This window comes from Phacochoerus africanus, chromosome 6 (genome assembly GCF_016906955.1).
Source record: "Phacochoerus africanus isolate WHEZ1 chromosome 6, ROS_Pafr_v1, whole genome shotgun sequence".
NCBI classification, from domain to species: Eukaryota; Metazoa; Chordata; class Mammalia; order Artiodactyla; family Suidae; genus Phacochoerus; species Phacochoerus africanus.
In genome coordinates, this window is record NC_062549.1 from 55,092,142 (window position 1) to 55,111,333 (window position 19,192).

The 19,192-nt window shown below is 39.4% G+C and overlaps 1 protein-coding gene across 2 annotated transcripts in view; it reads right to left on the reverse strand.

Annotated features, from left to right (window-relative positions):
* Window positions 1-3,068: 3,068 nt before the first annotated feature.
* The window catches only part of CHMP4C (charged multivesicular body protein 4C), a 34,023-nt gene continuing 17,899 nt past the window's right edge, over window positions 3,069-19,192 (reverse strand). Inside the window, exons 2-5 of one of the 2 annotated variants that reach the window (XM_047783670.1) lie at window positions 10,915-11,092; window positions 7,008-7,122; window positions 3,476-3,596; window positions 3,069-3,237 (exon numbers count right to left, since the gene is read on the reverse strand). In XM_047783670.1, coding sequence (XP_047639626.1) covers window positions 3,173-3,237; window positions 3,476-3,596; window positions 7,008-7,122; window positions 10,915-11,092 — 479 coding nt within the window. In that variant the 3' untranslated portion in view covers window positions 3,069-3,172. Of the gene's footprint in view, window positions 3,238-3,430; window positions 3,597-7,007; window positions 7,123-10,914; window positions 11,093-19,192 lie in introns of both variants that reach the window. The other variant, XM_047783669.1, reaches the window with a different exon arrangement.

Below are 19,192 nucleotides of genomic sequence, written 5' to 3' on the forward strand. Positions count from 1 at the left end.
AAAGAAAATGAAATGCAAGAGTTGAGACTGAGAAAATACAGGAAAGCTGTGGAAAGCAAGAAGGAGCAGACTTCTAATAGAATACAGAATACACACACATAGTGTATTAATAAAAGAATGTATAACTTGTGAGCATATATATTCTACATACACAAATTTTATATATAGATATATTATATACAACATAATAAGCCACATACATGTCACCCTTTCAGTGCTTCACAGAAAATTCTGAATTGGAGTTTTTTCCTGGATGCTAAAAAAGAACACTTAAGCCTCCTGATATCATAAATAACAGTGCTTATTACCTTCAATAGCCTGTGAATACCAGAAATGTTCAGGAGAATCATTCATAATCAGAGGCACTGCCTACTTGCTCAGTGTTTGAACATTTCTCTCTCTTTTTTTTTTTTTTTTTTTTTTAGGGCACCCCCAGCATATGGAAGTTCCTGAGCTGCTGACCTACACTACAGCCATAGCAACATAGGATCCAAGCCACATACCACAGCCCTCGGCTTCGCAGGATCCTGAACCCACCGAGCTAGGCCAGGGATCGAACCCGCACCCTCAGGGATTGTAGTCGAATTCGTTTCCATTGTGGCGCAGTGGAAACTGCGCCACAATGGAAACTCCCTCTTTTAAATAACATTTTGCCCTGTCTATACTCCCTCAGTGTGTGTTAAGTCTTCTTTGTCTGAAAAGTAGCTCCCAAGTCTTGTATAAAGTGCAATAAAAGTTCTGGTCAGCCAAGAAATAAATGATACAAAGTAAATCTGCAGCTGGAGGAGGATTTTGAACTATTTAAAGAAACACTTTCTCCAGCAAAAACATCTGTCACAAATTAAGGAGATGAAAAGAAGTAGAGAGATGAAATAGACACTAACATTTCGTCAATGCATTCCCTTGAGCTGTAATGTAATGATACAAAGATATCCTTTCTGGACCTAGCTCTTCTGGATTTTTCCTTTTTTCTTTCTTCTTGCTTGGATCGCTAACTTTGACACATTATCCTGCTTTTGTTTTTGTTTTTGTTTTTTTTAGTAAGACATATACCATCATGGTACATAAACTATTTGCTACTCCAGTTTCTATTAAACAGATCAGTGCTCAGACTCAGATTTCACTATTCTCAGTTGCTGAGTAGACATGTTTGAGGTGGTGTTTTAGGCGGCCAACATTCATTCTCTCTTCTTTAGGTAGGAACTCCTTGATTATGCTTTAGCAAACTGCCTTCCTCCTTCTCAGTTCATGAGTGTCCAGGTAGATACTCCAGAGTAAGTTACATGAACCAAGCTTGGCCAATCAAATATTCTGGCTCTGAAATTTGACTCTTGAGCAGAACAACAAGATTGTTCAAAATGGTATTAGCTTACTTTTTCTTATGGTTGGCTACTCTGAAGAAGGAGTCCCTTAGATCTGGCTACTGTGGGTTCCAGAGCCTCTGGCTTCTAATCGTCCTCTGAATTGCACTTTAAGCATTTTCTTTGATTATGGCAACTATCCAAATCATTTCCCAAAAATCCAAGTTTGTCTCAAGTTATATTGAATGTATTTCTTAATAACCAAAAAGAATCCCAGGTTTAGTGTTCTTTCCACCACACTGTGTTGCTAAGCAAATGTTGGGAATTACGAGAACATTTTATATAATGACATTTGTCATTTTATGGTCCATGACATATTATGGGCAATACATAATTTTGTAATTTACTCTCATTTAAAAATCATTATGGCCAAAATTCAAGATATACTCTTAATTGCCTATATTTTTTATGTATTTACAAGGAATATGATGTAAAGGGTAAACAAATGTACAAGAGGGCACAAAACAGAAAAGAATGAACACTCACACATTAGCACGCTGAAGCCATAACAGCATCATAATGGCCTGGGAATGTTAACACAGCTCCCTAAGTGGCTAAATTACACCCAGGAGGTTCTCGCTCAGCAGTGTAAGCTGTTAGTGCTTTCAACATTTTGGGAAATGCATCCATTGCCCCATTCCAAGCTTAATTGGCATAATAAGTGTCAATTAAACCTCCTTTAAGATTTTAAACTGCAAAATTTAAGTGAAACTATTTATGTATAGACTCACATAAGACTTCTCTACAGGAAGTCTCTCCTGTAAGAAATATGTCTCCTTTACATCTACTATGAAGTACATAGCTTCAACTACGGATGCACATGGCAAACCTGCATTCTCATAGGAAAGAAAATTATTAGGAGTTCCCGTTGTGGCTCAGCAGGTTAAGAACCCAACTAGTATCCATGAGGATACAGGTTCGATTCCTGGACTCGCTCGGAAGGTTAAGGATCCAGCGTTGCCGCAAGATTCAGTGTAGGTTGCATATGTGGTTTGGATCTGGCCTTGCTGTGGCTGTAGCAGCTCCTTTTCGACTCCTAACCTGGGAACTTCCAAATGCTACAGGTGCAGCCTTGAAAGAAAAAAAAAAAAAAGGAAGGAAAATTATTTTCCTCAGCTATCCTAAACATATCACTCTTCTATGGCTTATAAACTGTTAAATGTTTTACATGTCGATAGAATTCAGCTTGCTTTCTTTCTTTCTTTCTTTCTTTCTTTCTTTCTTTCTTTCTTTTTTTTTTTTTTGTCTTTTGTGCTTTTTAGGGCCGCACCCGCAGCATATGGAGGTTCCCAGGTCTAATCAGAGCTACAGCTGCTGGCCTACACCACAGCCACAGCAACACCAGATCTGAGCCGAATCTGCAACCTACACCACAGCTCATGGCAATGCCGGATCCTCAATCCATTGAGCGAGGCCAGGGATTGAACCCACAACCTCATGGTTCCTAGTCGGATTCGTTTCTGCTGCACCATGATGGGAACTCCCAGAATTCAGTTTTCTTTTAACAAATTATTGAAAGTAGCAACCATGTTCCAGGACTGGAAATACAGTAATGAACAAGGTAGAACACACCCCCTCCCACCAGTATGGAGAGAGCCTCCAAAATGCTGCAGAGAAGTCCCTTTCCATCCCACAGGCCTAAATCTACACAGGACTCCTGTTTAAAATTTTACTTACAAGGCTTAAAAGGCAATTATCCACCCAGTATAAATATAAAACAGAGTCTTTGTTAACTTCCATATTTAGCCAAAGCATTTTTTGTGTCTTATGTACAGCTCATTAAGTTAGGCGTCAAAAAATTCTGTTTTAATTTAAGTAGCCCAAGCTGCCAGTTGTTTGATATCATCTTCCTCTTCTTCTGCCCTCCTGGAAGATGCTGGAACAACAACAAAAAAAAGGGGGGGGAATCAGTTCCTGGTGACATGCACACTTTCAGCACAGAAAACAGATATGAATTATGCATGAACAGGTGTATATTTACGAAATGAAATATAAAAGCTAAAAGGAATAAGCCTGGCTGTTATTTTGGGTAATGAAGTGACCACAGGTGGTTGAGGTGGGGAACAGACCTGCTCGGGTTCGAGGTGTAGAGGAGGGCATGCTGGCCATTCTACCTGGCACTCTCTCTGGTGGGGCTGGAAGGGAGGAGGAAGGCACATTTGGAAGTCGAATATTTGTCATCTTCTTATTTAATTCTTCCTGCTCCAATTCCTCAAGCTCTGCCATCAACTCATCCTGAACATAGGAGAAAAGCAAGAATTATGGAGTTAACGTTTCAAGAAGTGGGTTTCTTCCAGCACAATAACAAGAACATCTGCTACCCAATTGATATGTGAGAACCCAGTGAAATGGAATATTTATTTTAAGGCTAAGTCTTTTTTGCAACACTGAGCAATAATTAAAATATGAATATGTGGGGTTGTGCAAATTTGTTGCAGTTAATCTTATAATACTTCAGTCAACAGTTTTTCAAGTAAGTTGTGCTAACTGAATATGTAACCTCCACAGTTTCTAGGAAGTTGACATCGTGCTTGCCATTTTTCCAATATATCTTTTATTTTCTATGATTAAGAATTAATCTGGGAAACTTTAGAGAAAATAAATATTTTCATTTGGCTAATGCTATTGAAAATCAAACAATAGATATAGCAAAAACCATAACATATGGAAAGTAAAAAGAATCAAAGATACCAAGGTTTTTTGGTTAAATTACCAAAACCAATAAAACTCATGCTGTATGTTTGAGTTATGAAAGTTTCAACTCAAGAGTTCTTGTTGTGGCGCAGCGGAAACAAATCCAACTAATATCCATGAGGATGCGAGTTCAATCTCTGGCCTCGCTCAGTGGGTTGGGGATCTGGCCTTCCTGTAAGCTGTGATGTAGCTTGCAGACACAGCTCAGATATGGCATTGCTATGGCTGTGGTGTAGGCTAGCAGCTGTAGCTCTGATTCAACCCCTAGCCTGGGAACTACCATATGCCACAGGTGCGGCCCTAAAAAAAGCAAAAAAAAAAATAAAATTTTAATGGTTTCAACTCAAGGTAGGTACACTATATTTCTTTCTTTTAGCAATAGACCCAGAGAGTCAGGTTTAATCCTAAACTATCTCTGTTCCAAGAACCTTAGGGAAGTAAGACTAGTTTGAGACTTTAAGGGTAAAAGTCAACTATGACAGATATGAGATGACTTGTGCTAGTTCTGGTCTAACTGGCTCCGTGGGCCCACAGGTGGAGTCCACATCCCTCACACACACACACACACACACACACACACACACACACACACGTCCCCGCCACCGCCCCAGAGGATGGGAGTCAAAACTGAATTTGTCATCATTAAAATTCTGAGGTTGTCATATTAGAAATGACTTAAGACACTCTTATATTTGACCTAGGAGATTCTTCATGTATTCATTCATTCATCACTGAACACATTTACAAAGAGCTCACTCCTAGCCAGGTACTGAGTTCAAGGCTCAGGAGACAATGTTGAATCAACAGTCCCTACACTTAAGTGGCTTATTGAATGTAGGAGAAAGGTGCTTAAAGAAATAATTATTCCATATTAAAATGAGAGCAACAATACTAGGGGCCAAGAGTGGAGATCCTTAAGCCAACCAGAACAGTCGATCAAGTCAACATGTATCAGACACACAGCACAGCCGAATGATTGTCTGACCACTGATACATCTACCTCATAGAGAGGAAATAAACATGAAAGTGTATCACATGAGACCACGTGGAATAGTGTGATCAGTGTAGTTGAGGGCTTTATGGTTCTCCACATCCGTATGAATAAAGTGGCTTCAGAATGAACACTCTGATATCCTAGTTCTGCTCACAAAACAACCAGGAGCAAACGCAGTAAATACAGAAATAGCAGAACACACTATCCTACAATGAATATATGCCCAGAATTGCCAATAGTGCTTGAAAGTTATCATAGCCCTAAAAAGATGTTGATATATTCTTTTGCAAATATGTGGTGACAGAATACTCACCTCCATCACTTTCAGATTTCAGGTACCAAACACTTCTTCATTAATAAAAGAATTTTAGAATTTAAGGAACTTTATTTTTTCACTTTTTAAAGATTTTTATTTTTTGGCCACACCTGCATCATATGGAAGTTCCTGGACCAAATCCAAGTTGCAGCTACGACCTATGCCTCAACTGCAGCCCTGGATCCTTAACCCACTGCACTGGGCCAGGGTCGAACCTGTGCCTCTGCAGCAACCCAAACTGCTGCAGTCATATCACAGTGGGAACTCCTAGAATTTAAGAAACTTTAAAGATAATCTAGTCATCCAGTAATTTTCATTTTATAAATAAGAAAATTAAGGGTCAGAAAAGTGGACTTATATTTAGTAATAAATGGGAGAAGCCATATGAACACGTGAGCCCAGAGCCCTTTCCATCATAATGCACTCATTAGATGTTGTTAGTCTAACCAGGGGTAGGCAAACTTTTTTTCTGTCAAGAGCCAGAGCAATAGTTTAGGCTTTGTTGACCATATATGGTGTTCTTTGTTGCCATTTTCTTTTTCTTTGTTTCTTGGGGCTTTACCGCTGCATATGGAAGATCCCAGGCTAGGGGTCATATCAGAGCTATAACTGCCGGCCTACACCACAGCCACAGCAATGCAAGATGCAAGCCACAGCTCATGGCAACACCAGATCCCCGACCCACTGAGCAAGGCCCTGGATCGAACCCGCATCCTCATGAATGCGTTTCCACTGCATCATAATGGGAACTCCCTTTGTTGCCATTTTCATTGCTGCTGTTGTTTTCTGCAATCCTTTAAAAATATATACATATTATGTAAAAAAAAAAAAAAACAATCTAGCTCAACAGGCCATACAAAAGCAGAACTCGGGAAGGATTTGGCCTTGAAAGCCGCATTTTTCAAAGCCCTGGTCTACGGCATTTCGAAAAGCTAATTCTACTCCTAATTCTCACTTTTGGGGATTCTGTGGAACTACCCCTTCCTTATCAGGTATCATTTTTAGTACCACGTGGTTGTAGGAAGTCAGATCCTCTGCTATGCTAATCGGAGAACTGGACACGTTTCCAAATACATACTACTCCTACTTGTGTGTGCTTTGAATAGGACAATTGAAATTCACAGTGCAGACATCACCATTATAATTATAGTCTGTATTACTGGACTGATTAATCTAAACGGAATGTGTGTGTTACTAATGCCATTCCACATTTATTTTGTTTCACAGCCTGAGTAATAAACAGAGGCAGCCTAACCTCTCATTTAACGTGATACGTCTGTTCCTTGCAGTGACACAGTCTGCTTTGTTTTGCCCAGATGTGCGGGAGCACTCAATTTCTCGTAATGAGGCTATTTAGGCTTCAACCATTAAAAGTCACTAACTTTACATAAGCACATGCTGCTTTTCCTTAATAGCTGGAAACTTAATTAGGGGGCTATTTGCCAAACTATATTAATCTTTCCTTTAAATCAGAGCTCCCAACACTTCATTTGCCTCCTAAGACAGGTACCTTTCTAACAAATATCATTTCTTCTTTAATGAGGTTGAAGGGAATGTGTAAGGAAACCTGTTTGCTCCATATGGTGGGAAGCTGTCCTTTTTGGCAGTCGTAATACTCCGTCCTTTATACTGTGTTACCCACCTCATCAAAGTCAGCGCCAAATCCAACCCGCTGAGAAAACGCTTCTGAGATTTCTTGGGCAATATCCTGTTGCTCTGTGATCTCTTGCATCAAATCATCTATTTTGTTCAGATCCCTGGGAAATAAGATTTTGTTGAAATATTTTAGAATCTGACTTTACAATTGTGAATTCAGATACAATCCCGTATGAAAAATGAGTCAATTAAATATAAAATTTTAGTTACTTCAACAGAATAACAAACATTCCTGGTGATAAGATTTATCAACTTTTTTTTTTCTTATGGCCACACCCATGGCATATGGAAGTTCCCTGGCCAAGGACTGAAGCCAAGCCAGAGCTATGGCAATGCTGGGTCCTTTAACCCACTGAGCTGGGCTGACAATTGAACCCATGCCTCAGCAACAAAGTCAGCTGCTGCACCACAGCAGAAACTCCAAGGTTTTTCTTTTATAAGAATTTGCATTTCAAAAAATATTCTTAACCCACTGCACCACAGCAGAAACTCCAAGGTTTTTCTTTTATAAGAATTTGCATTTCAAAAAATATTAATAATTCTGTATATGCACATATATTTTATTTTATTTTTTATTTTTTTATTTTTTGTCTTTTTGCCATTTCTTGGGCTGCTCCTACAGCATATGGAGGTTCCCAGGCTAGGGGTCTAATCAGAGCTGTAGCTGCCGGCCTGCACCAGAGCCACAGCAACACGGGATGCAAGCCATGTCTGCAGCCTACACCATAGCTCACGGCAAGGCCAAATCCTTAACCCACTGAGCAAGGGCAGGGATCAAACCCACAACCTCATGGTTCCTAGTCGGATTCATCAACCACTGAGCCATGATGGGAACTCCATGTATATGCACATATAGTTTAAATTATATAAATTAACTTAATAATTGGGAGCCACTAGAGGGTGAATTATTTGATCACTAACAATATCTGTAGATCCATTTTGAAATTTTGCCTGATGGGGCCTATGGAAAATTTAAATACATGCTACCATTTATCAACTCTGCATGAAGTGGTGCCAGGGGCCACTAAGGATACCATGAATAAGATAAATAAACTGGGGCAGCTCTTAGCAGCCTCTGAGAGCAGCTTTTTGTAGAAGCTGAACTCTGGACCTGGAACTCTATTTTCCAGAATACCTAAATATTCTGAGATCCTGGGAGTTCCCATTGTGGCTGAGCAGGCTAAGAACCCGACTAGTATCCATGAGGATGCTGGTTTGATCCCTGCCCTCGCTCAGTGGGTTAAGGATCCTGTATTGCAGGCTTGAATCCGGCATTGATGTGGCTGTGATATAAGCCTGCAGCTGCAGCTCTGATTTAACCCCCAGCCTGAGAACTTCCATATGCCACAGGTACGGCCCTAAAAAAAAAAAAAAAAAAAACCCTGAGATCCTGACTCCCTGAGAAATTTCCCACAGCTGTTAATGTGCTGAGAAATAACTGGCAAGAGCAGAATCAGGCCTTTGTGTTCCTCAGAAGAATACCAACTCAAGCCAAGGAATCTGGGTGCCAAAGGCCCAGGACCAACAGCTGTCAAGATTGTTTCTAGCACCATGGAGTTCCTGCCATGGCTCAGTGGAAACAAATCTGACCAGTATCCATGAGGACACAGGTTTGATCCCTGGCCTCACTCAGTGGGTTAAGGATCTGGTGTTGCCATGAGCTGTAGTGTAGGTCACAGACATGGCTCAGTTCTGGCGTTACTGTGGCTGTGGAGTAAGCCAGTAGCTAGAGCTCTGATTTAACCCCTATCCTGGGCACCTCCATATGCTACAGGTGCGGCCCTAAAAAGATTTAAAAAAAAAAAAAAAGATTTTTTTTTTCTAGCACCTGAATCCCACGGGCCCTAACCACCCACCTAAACTGCCAGTGTCTGAATGCCAGTGTCCAGACTGCTGCTGTGGTACCTTGTCTCTGAATCATTCCTCCAACCTTGAAGCTAGGCCAAAGTGATAGGATACCAGAGAAGGGACAGTTTTCCTCAATTTTTTTAACTGATGAATTTCTACTTTCTTTTTGTTTGTTTGTTTGTTTGTTTGTCTTTTTAGGGCTGCATGTCGGCATATGGAAGTTCCCAGGCTAGGGGTCAAATTGGAGCTGTAGCTGCTGGCCTACACCACAGCCACAGCAACGCCAGATCCTTAACCCACTGAGTAAGTCCAAGGATTGAACTCATGTCCTCAGGGATAATGGTCAGGTTCATCATTCACTGAGTCATGACGGGAACTCCATACTTTATTCCTTATTTTTTTAATTTCTAATTTTTTATTAAAGTACAGTTGATATACAATGTTGTGCCAAGTTCTGTTGTAAATTTGCCTCATTTTTAAGCAATTAACACTGAAATGTTGGTTCCCAGTGGAACCACCACTGAAATGCTAGTTTCCCAGACTCTATATATGGGAAAAACTGTGTATTTTGACATAATTTCATATACTAATCAAAAAGAAAACTTTTACCATCTTCCTACCACCCCTTATTTCCAATTCTTATGTTTATAAAAAATGCACAAGGATTAATTATAAAGAATCATATGAGAACGGTTCAGGTAAATGTGGGCCTGGGAGTGAATTTTTCTCAAAAAGAACACCCAGAGGAACTTCTGCCAAACTACCCAGAGGGAAAGGCTCTGATTTTATAATCCATTTTGGCACCCAGCTTGCAGCACTGATAGAAGATCATGACTCTGATAATGAATGGAATGATTTCTCTGAAGCTGCCAAAATAATGGCTGGTTGTCAATTCATTATCAAGGCAAGAGGATGTTAGCAAAAAATGTCATCACTAAGCCCAGCCTCTCCCTCAACCACCTTTTCCCATCCATGAAACCTCTGCATCCCTCAGACAACCACTGATCTTGTGCATCTTTGGCCCAATCTTCATTACCATATTTAAGCTAAAGAAAGGATTAGGTTCTAGGCATTGATCTTCAGTGTAACTATAAAGCAAATTATCACAGCCCTACTATTGCCATGACTGTTGATTACTGAGTGCTTACTTTTGTACCAGGGACTGTGCTAAGTGCATATATATATATCTCAAATCTCGAATCTCACAATAAACACAGGAGGTAAGTACTATTATTACCTCCAATTTACGGACAAGGAAATTGATTCAGGGAGAGGCGAAGTAATTTGCCCAAAGACAGTTGGCAGGTTCTGAGATTATAACTCAGAAAATCTGACCCCAAATCAATACAAGTAACTATTACTGTATATCATTGATTCACAGACATTTCTTAGTATCGGAATCACCTGGAGAACTTGGCCAAAAATAAAAAGTCCCGAGCCCTATCCTTCTTGAAAGAGCATGGGCATCTGGGTTCCCTTTAGTAATTTTTTTTTCCTTTTTTTAGGGCATATGGAGGTTTCCAGGCTAGGGGTTGAATCAGAGCTACAGCTGCCAGCCTACACCACAGCCACAGCAATGACGGATTCTTAACCCACTGAGCGAGGCCAGGGATCGAACCTGCATCCTCATGAATACTAGTTGGGCTCATTATCACTGTGCCACAATGGGAACTCCTCTTTAGCACTGATTTTTGAGTCTCCTCCAAAGTTTAACAACCACTATTGTATAGTCCTAACACACTCACAGATGTTAACATTTAAGCCTTTTTAAAATTACAGGATGAAAATATTTGCAGGTGGAGTGTCAGATAATAGTGAGGCTCCTGGGAAACCTTCAGGGCAAAACCAATGTCTTTTATTGTTTCATGGTCTTTTCTTTATTTTGCCACTATAATTTCCAATCTTTCTCTGTGGGAGCATTCCTTTCCAACATGTCAAAGAGTCTCAAATGAGTAAGCCCATTCCTGCCCAAATTGTCATACAGTTTCAAAGGCTCATCCCAGCATTGGGGGAATTTATGACTCAGGGAGACCAAAGTCACTCACATGTTTTCATGAACGGCTTTCATGGCTTTTGCTGCCATGCCCATGTTCTTTAACACCTCGGTGTTGGTGTGTGAGTTTTCCAAGGCTTCTCTCTGGAACTCAATGGTGGAAAGTGTGCCATCAATCTGAGTGAGCTGCTTCTCAAACCTCTTCTTTCTCTTTAGGGCCTGCAGTGCAGCTAAATAAGGGAGAAGCCACATGTATAAGGAGAAAGCTCAATCAATCAAGAGACATTTACCAGTACCAACCATGGATTCAGCATTGTTGATACCTACAAACAAAGAGGACACCAACTAAAGCTAAAAAACTTAAGGGTGACACCTTCCCTTTCAATGGTTTCCACCAACAACCTCTCTCTCTCTCTGTTTTTTTTTTTTTTTTTTTTGTCTTTTTAAGGCCGCACCCATGGTGTGGCATATGGAGATTCCCAGGCTAGGGGTCTTATCAGAGCTATAGCTGCCAGCCTACGCCAGAGCCACAGCAACGCCAAATCCAAGCCACATCTGCAACCTACACCACAGCTCATGGTAACGCCAGATCCTTAACTCACTGAGCAAGGCCAGGGATCGAACCTGCAACCTCGTGGTTCCTAATCGGATTTGTTTCTGCTGCACCACGATGGGAATGCCTCTCTCTTTTTAAAATAAATTTTATTGGAGTATGGGTGACTTACGATGTTGTGTTAGTTTCAGGTGTACCAGTAAAGTGAATCGGCCACACACACACATATCCATTCTTTTTCAGATTCTTTCCCTATATAGGTTATTACAGAATATTGAATAGATTTCCCTAAGCTATATAATAGGTTCTTGTTACTAACTGATTTTATATCTAGTGTGTATGTGCCAATCTCAACCCCCCAATCCATCCCTCCCCCCAATGTTTCCCCTTTGGTAACCGGTAAATTTGGTTTTGAAACTTTTTACTATCCTTCCAAAGATCTGCCAAGCGTCAGAGGGTGAAAAGTCAAAATTTGATATTTCATAAAATATATCACAAAAATACTTCTGTAAATATTGGACCTTAAAGAAAGGATAGATGAAAATAAAAGTAAATAACATGTAATAGAAAAATAAAACTTGAGAGGAAGAAAGAACCATAGTGACTGTGCCTATTCTAGCCCCATTTCTTCTTTCAAAGACAAGTTCATGGAGACCCAGAGAAGTTACGTGACTTACTTGAAGGTGGGCAGTGAGTGACAATTTAAAACCTAGGATGCCAAGCTGCATGTCTTGGTCTGAAGTGATGATGACATGACCAGTAAGGTTATATCTCCTCATGAGTGTCCATCATGAGACACTCATGAACATGAACACCGAAATCAGCACTGTAGAACTTACTCAAGGGTTAGATGGCACACTGCTTTCAGAAAAATGATCCCCAAATACCCTCCCATGAGCACTTAGCAAAATAAATTTATCGGCTTCTTTCAGAAAGTACAAAACTAATAGCGTCCTTTTTTTGTAATAAGTTTTATTATTGTTGGATATATCAACATGGAGTCCTTTTGACTATGGTACTTTGGAAGGCACTCAAAAAAAGTAGGCCTGGGAGTTCCCCTTGTGGCTCAGCGGAAACAAATCTGACTGGTATCCATAAGGATGCAGGTTCAATCCCTGGCCTTGCTCGGTGGGTGAAGGATCCCACGTTGCCATGAGCTCTGGTGTAGGGTGCAGATGACACTCAGATCCCACATTGCTATGGCTGTGGTATAGGCCGGCAGCAGTAGCTCCGATTCAACCCCCTAGCCTGGGAACTTCCATATTCCTCCAGTGAGGCCCTAAAAAGCAAAAAAAGAAAAAGAAAAGGCCCTAAAATGTGTTTTGATAAGTGAGAGTGCATGCAGGAGAAGAACAGCAGCAGAAGGCAAAGGCAAAGATAATTAAATGGAACGGACAAAAGAACTCAAATGGTTTTATGGTTTCAGAATGAAACATGTAAGTTATTGCAACAGATTTCTGAGAGAAGGTTCTTTTTTAACTGTTTTGGTCAATTTCTTCTTGTAGCTCCAACAGATTCAGTTTATTTATTCCAATGCTTTTTGTTGGTGCACAAAGACCCAGAGCCACCATACTTTCTCACTATATTTTATGGGTGATAAATAAATATTATTTGCTGCCCATTTAATCCTTTTACCCTTAAATTCCATTTGGTTTTATATTAAATTAATGTCACCTTTCTTTCTTTTTCTTCAGATTTGCCTATAATAGTTTTACATGGATCTTTATTTCCAAATTGTTTTCTATTTGCTTTTTTTTAACGTGCCTATTATAGAAAGCATATACTTGAATGTTTCACATATGAGGTTGTACTTAACCATTCACATAGTCTCCAACTTTTCTTCTCCTTTCTTTTTTTTTTAATAGCTGCACCCGAGGCATATGGAAGTTCCCAAGCCAGGGACTGAATCCAAGCCACAGCTGCAGAAACACCTGATCCTTAACCCACTGTATAGGACATGGGATTTAACTGGCACCTCCCAAGCTGGATCATTAACCACTGTGCCACAGTGGGAACTCCTCAGTATTTTCATTCTGAAGAATCATCTTCCTGCAGCTTGGGGAAATCATATTCTTTCTTTACTCCTTCTTTCCTCCCCATTATTTCTGTTTACTTTCTTCTGAAATCACTACTTATTTTTATATTATTATCCACATTCCCCCAAAACCAGTCTCTTTTTTTTCCTGTTTTGAAATCCCTGTTAGGTGGACATTGGATTCCTTGGCTCTGTCCTCCAATGTATTAATTTATCTCTCTTTTTGTTCTATGTTCTGGGAGAATTCCTTGACTTTATATTCCAGGTTACTAATTTAGTCTTCAGCTGTCTTTATTCCGCTTTTCAACATTTTAACTTCTTTTTTAAGTTACATTTTTAATTTCTAGGAACTTTTTCTTATTTTCAAGATGCTTGTTTTTATGGCAGCCCATTCTTGTCTCATAATGTAATAGCCTCTTGATCTCCCTGAAGATAAAAACACAAGTTTTGTTTTGTTTTTATAGTTTTTTTTTATTTTCCCACTGTAAAGTTTTGTTTTTAACATATTTTATTTCCTACATTATCTCTCTTCTTTTGGACTCAGTTGCTTGCTTATCTTGGTTTTTCTCTTGCATGCAATTGCCTTTTCTCGAAATTCTTTTGATCTTCTACTGTAGGTTCATATTTATAAATGGAAGACTAGAATAGTTAGTGGCTTGCCTCTTATAATTACGTGTTTCTCCATGAAACTATCTCTTGAAAGAGAATGCTGCCCAAAGCTCTGCAGAAGTGGGTGGGGCCTGCCAATAGGCAGTCTTCCTTCCATGGGTAGGGAGGAAGTAGGCTGGGGATTCCTACAAATGCCAAAGAAAGCCTTTTTAGGTGTGGATCATTTTTCTGTATTTTCCTCATGAGTGATAACTTCCCTTCCCCATCCCTCTCTTCCCACTGTAAAATTCCAGGGTCATCTTAGTTCTGCTCTACTTCCCTGTCCAGGTACAACTCAACAATTTAAATCCTCATTGAATGGCACTTATGCTTTATTTAAAGAACAGTATTCATCAACTAACCCCAAACTCCCAGTCCATGCCACTCCCTCTTCCCTCTCCTTTGGCAACCACAGATCTGTTAGTAGATGCAAACTACTACATTTAGAGTGGATAAACAACAAGATTTTACTATATAACATAGGGAACTATATCCAATCTCCTGGGATAGACCATGATGGAAAATAATATTTTTAAAAGGATGTATATATGATTGAGTCACTTTGCTATGCAGCAAAAATTGACATATTGTAAATCAACTATACTTTAATAAAAATAAATAAATAAAAATAAAGAACAGTTTTGGCCTTTTTTGTGGGGGGAGGCTGCACTTGTTGCTTGTAGAAGTTCCTAGGCCAGGGATCAAACCCATGCCACAGCATCAACTCAAGCCACTGAGATGACAACGCTTGATCCTTAACCAGCTGTGCCACAAGAGAACTCCCTAAAGAACAGTTTTCATTGTTTAATCTGTCCTTTAGGAAAGAACTAAAAAATAAAAAATAGTTCCTGGCAAAAGGCCTTTCTGTAATACACACAATAGCACGTTAATGACCAGAGCTGTGAAGGTTCTCTCCTAAGCAGAGAAATGGCCGACTGGCCCTTTGCTTTATCACTCTGCCTGTGGACCTATATCTACTGCTGCATGTACCACACTGGATCATAATTTTGGTAAAATCTATTCTACTCCATCTCCTTATACTAAGTATAAGCCCTTTGTGGAAAGATATAGCAACATATTCATCTGTTTCCCCGGCACATGGCACAATAAAATCCATAACAAAAACCAACATTTATTGAGCATTTGGTATATGCCAATTTGGTATTAAGTCCTTTATGTGCATTATGTGGTTTAACCATTAATTCTCACAAAAACTCCAAGAGTAGATACTATTATTGGCCTATCTGATAGAATATAAGATTAACAAATATTAAATGAATTAATTTGATAATTTGTGCCTGGTGACAACATAATATATTGAAAAGAGTATGGCCTTCGAGACCAGAGTGTGAAATTTTCTTCCATGGCTTTATAAATGTATATTCTTGGGTAAGTCACTTCCCTTCTCTGAGCTTCAGTTTGCTCTTATGGAGTAAGGAATGTAATCCCCATGAGGCTGGGTGACTGTTCCAAGAATTAGCAATCATTTATGGAAACCACCATAAAAAGAACCTATACATAGTAGAGACTAAGAAACTGGGTATTGTTCTAAAAACAGTGACTTTTATAACATCCATTAATGTATACCTTTTTCTGAGACCCTTGAGCAACAAGTTATCTGTTGCTTTTTACCGTAACGCACCATAACAGGAATATAATATTACAAAAACAGCTCTGCATTTCAATGCAGTACATAATACTATTCAGCAGAGTATCCTAAGAAGCTAAACTCCAAATACACATCTCCACCCAACATACCCAGAAGTACAGTGTTCAAAACACAACTCCTTCCTAGCTCGTCAGGCTGGATCAGTGTCTACGCTTATTTGGAACCTGATACCCATTGACCACAAAACATCTGTTGTCGTTGAGAGCTTTTTTTTTTTTTTTTATCTTTGTTATCTCTTATTTTATTTTTTTATTTTTTTTAATGTAATCTCTAAACTTGTTCTTTTTTTTTTTTTTTTTTTTTATTTTCCCACTGTACAGCAAGGGGGTCAGGTTATCCTTACATGTATACGTTACAATTACATTTTTCCCCCACCCTTTCTTCTGTTGCAACATGAGTATCTAGACAAAGTTCTCAATGCTATTCAGCAGGATCTCCTTGTAAATCTATTCTAAGTTGTGTCTGATAAGCCCAAGCTCCCGATCCCTCCCACTCCCTCCCCCTCCCATCAGGCAGCCACAAGTCTCTTCTCCAAGTCCATGATTTTCTTTTCTGAGGAGATGTTCATTTGTGCTGGATATTAGATTCCAGTTATAAGTGATATCATATGGTATTTGTCTTTGTCTTTCTGGCTCATTTCACTCAGTATGAGATTCTCTAGCTCCATCCATGTTGCTGCAAATGGCATGATGTCATTCTTTTTTATGGCTGAGTAGTATTCCATTGTGTATATATACCACCTCTTCCGAATCCAATCATCTGTCGATGGACATTTGGGTTGTTTCCATGTCTTGGCTATTGTGAATAGGGCTGCAATGAACATGCGGGTGCACGTGTCTCTTTTAAGGAGAGTTTTGTCTGGATAGATGCCCAAGAGTGGGATTGCGGGGTCATATGGAAGTTCTATGGATAGATTTCTAAGGTATCTCCAAACTGTTCTCCATAGTGGCTGTACCAGTTTACATTCCCACCAACAGTGTAGGAGGGTTCCCTTTTCTCCACAGCCCCTCCAGCACTTGTTATTTGTGGATTTATTAATGATGGCCATTCTGACTGGTGTGAGGTGATATCTCATGGTAGTTTTGATTTGCATTTCTCTTACAATCAGCGATGTTGAGCATTTTTTCATGTGTTTGTTGGCCATCTGTATATCTTCTTTGGAGAAATGTCTATTCAGGTCTTTTGCCCATTTTTCCATTGATTGATTGGCTTTTTTGCTGCTGGGTTGTATAAGTTGTCTATATATTCTAGAGATTAAGCCCTTGTCAGTTGCATCATTTGAAACTATTTTCTCCCATTCTGTAAGTTGTCTTTTTGTTTTCTTTTTGGTTTCCTTTGCTGTGCAAAAGCTTGTTAGTTGATGAGGTCCCATGGGTTTATTTTTGCTCCTATTTCTATTGCTTTGGGAGACTGACCTGAGAAAATATTCATGATGTTGATGTCAGAGAGTGTTTTGCCTATGTTCTCTTCTAGGAGTTTGATGGTGTCCTGCCGTATATTTAAGTCTTTCAGCCATTTGGAGTTTATTTTTGTGCATGGTGTGAGGGTGTGTTCTAGTTTCATTGATTTTAATGCAGCTGTCCAGGTTTCCCAGCAATGCTTGCTGAATAGACTTTCTTTTTCCCATTTGATGTTCTTGCCTCCCTTGTCAAAGATGAATTGACCATAGGTGTCAGGGTTTATTTCCGGGTTCTCTATTCTGTTCCATTGGTCTGTCTGTCTGTTTTGATACCAGTCCCACACTGTTTTGATGACTGTGGCTTTGTAGTATTTCTTGAAGTCTGGGAGAGTGATGCCTCCTGCTTGGTTTTTGTTTCTCAGGATTGCTTTGGCGATTCTGGGTCTTTTGTGGTTCCATATAAATGTTTGGATTGTTTGTTCTAGATCTGTGAAACATATCCTGGGTAATTTGATAGGGATTGCATTGAATCTGTAGATTGCTTTGGGTAGTATGGCCATTTTTACAATATTGATTTTCCCAATCCAGGAACATGGAATATCTTTCCATTTCTTTACATCGTCTTTGATTTCTTTGATTAAAGTTTTATAGTTCTCGGCATATAGGTCCTTTACCTCCTTGGTCAGGTGTATTCCGAGGTATTTGATTTTGTGAGGTGCAATTCTAAAAGGTATTATACTTTTGTATTCCTTTTCTAATATTTCATTGCTGGTATACAGAAATGTTAGGAGCTTTAAAACACTTTTTCATTTAAAAAAATACACCACATTTCCTAGTAAGAATTAATTTTAGATTACTTTCTGAAAATGGAGAAATACAATTTGGTATAAAAGATGAGATTTTGGAGTTCCTAGATCTTGTATTTTAATCCTACTTCTACCAGTTAAAAACTGGGTGATAACCTTGGTATATGATCTTCTTAAGCGATGCTTCCTCACTTCAATAGTAATAGTAACAACAACAATAACACCTAGAAGATGAGGATGGAGGATTGTATTTTGGAGTCAGGTTGCCGACTTGCAAATCTAGGCTCCAGCTATCCATTGCTTTGCAGCCTTACAGAGTTACTTACTGGAAAATGGGATAGAACTTATTCAGTTGCTAAGATTAAAATGAAATAACACATGAATTTAGTGCAGTGCCTGGCCCATAGTGAGTGATTACTAAATATTAGAAACCTTTATACCATTATCATAATCATCATCCTCTCCTTCACAAGATTTTAGAACCATAGTATGGGAGCCACATGACACAATGCCCAACCTTGCCAATTTTTTTATTAATAATAATAAGTTTTGGTTTAGATACAATTTTGAATGCCTATGTTAACATACATTTTTTCCCCTTCAAAACAGTTGAAATAAATTTGAAAATTCACCAAGATTTGAGATCTCAACTTACGCTATAGTCCCCATACCACGAACCACACAATGGGCTAGATCAGGATCCTAAACTCTAAAGGAGCCAGTAGGTAATCAAAGTAAGTGAAGAAAAATTGGTGGGAATGTAAATTGGTGTAACTACCAGGGAAAACAGTACGGAGGTTCCTCAGAAAACTAGGTAATAAAACTACCATGTGATCCAGCAATCCCACTTCTGAGTGTATATCCAGACAAAACTATAATTCAAAAAGATGTATGGGAGTTCCCGTCATGGCACAGTGGAAATGAATCTGACTAGAAACCATGAGGTTGCTTGTTCGATCCCTGGCCTCACTCAATGGGTTAAGGATCTGGTGTCGCCGTGAACTGTGGTGTAGGTCGCAGACACGGCTTGGATCTGGCATTGCTGTGGCTGTGGTGTAGGCTGGCAGCTGTAGCTCTGATTAGACCCCTTGCCTGGGAACCTCCATATGCCTCGTGTGTGGCCCTAAAAAGCAAAAAAAAAAAAAACTATGCACCCCTATGTTCATAGCATCACTAGTCACAACAGCCAAGACACAGAAACAATCTAAATGTCTATTGAC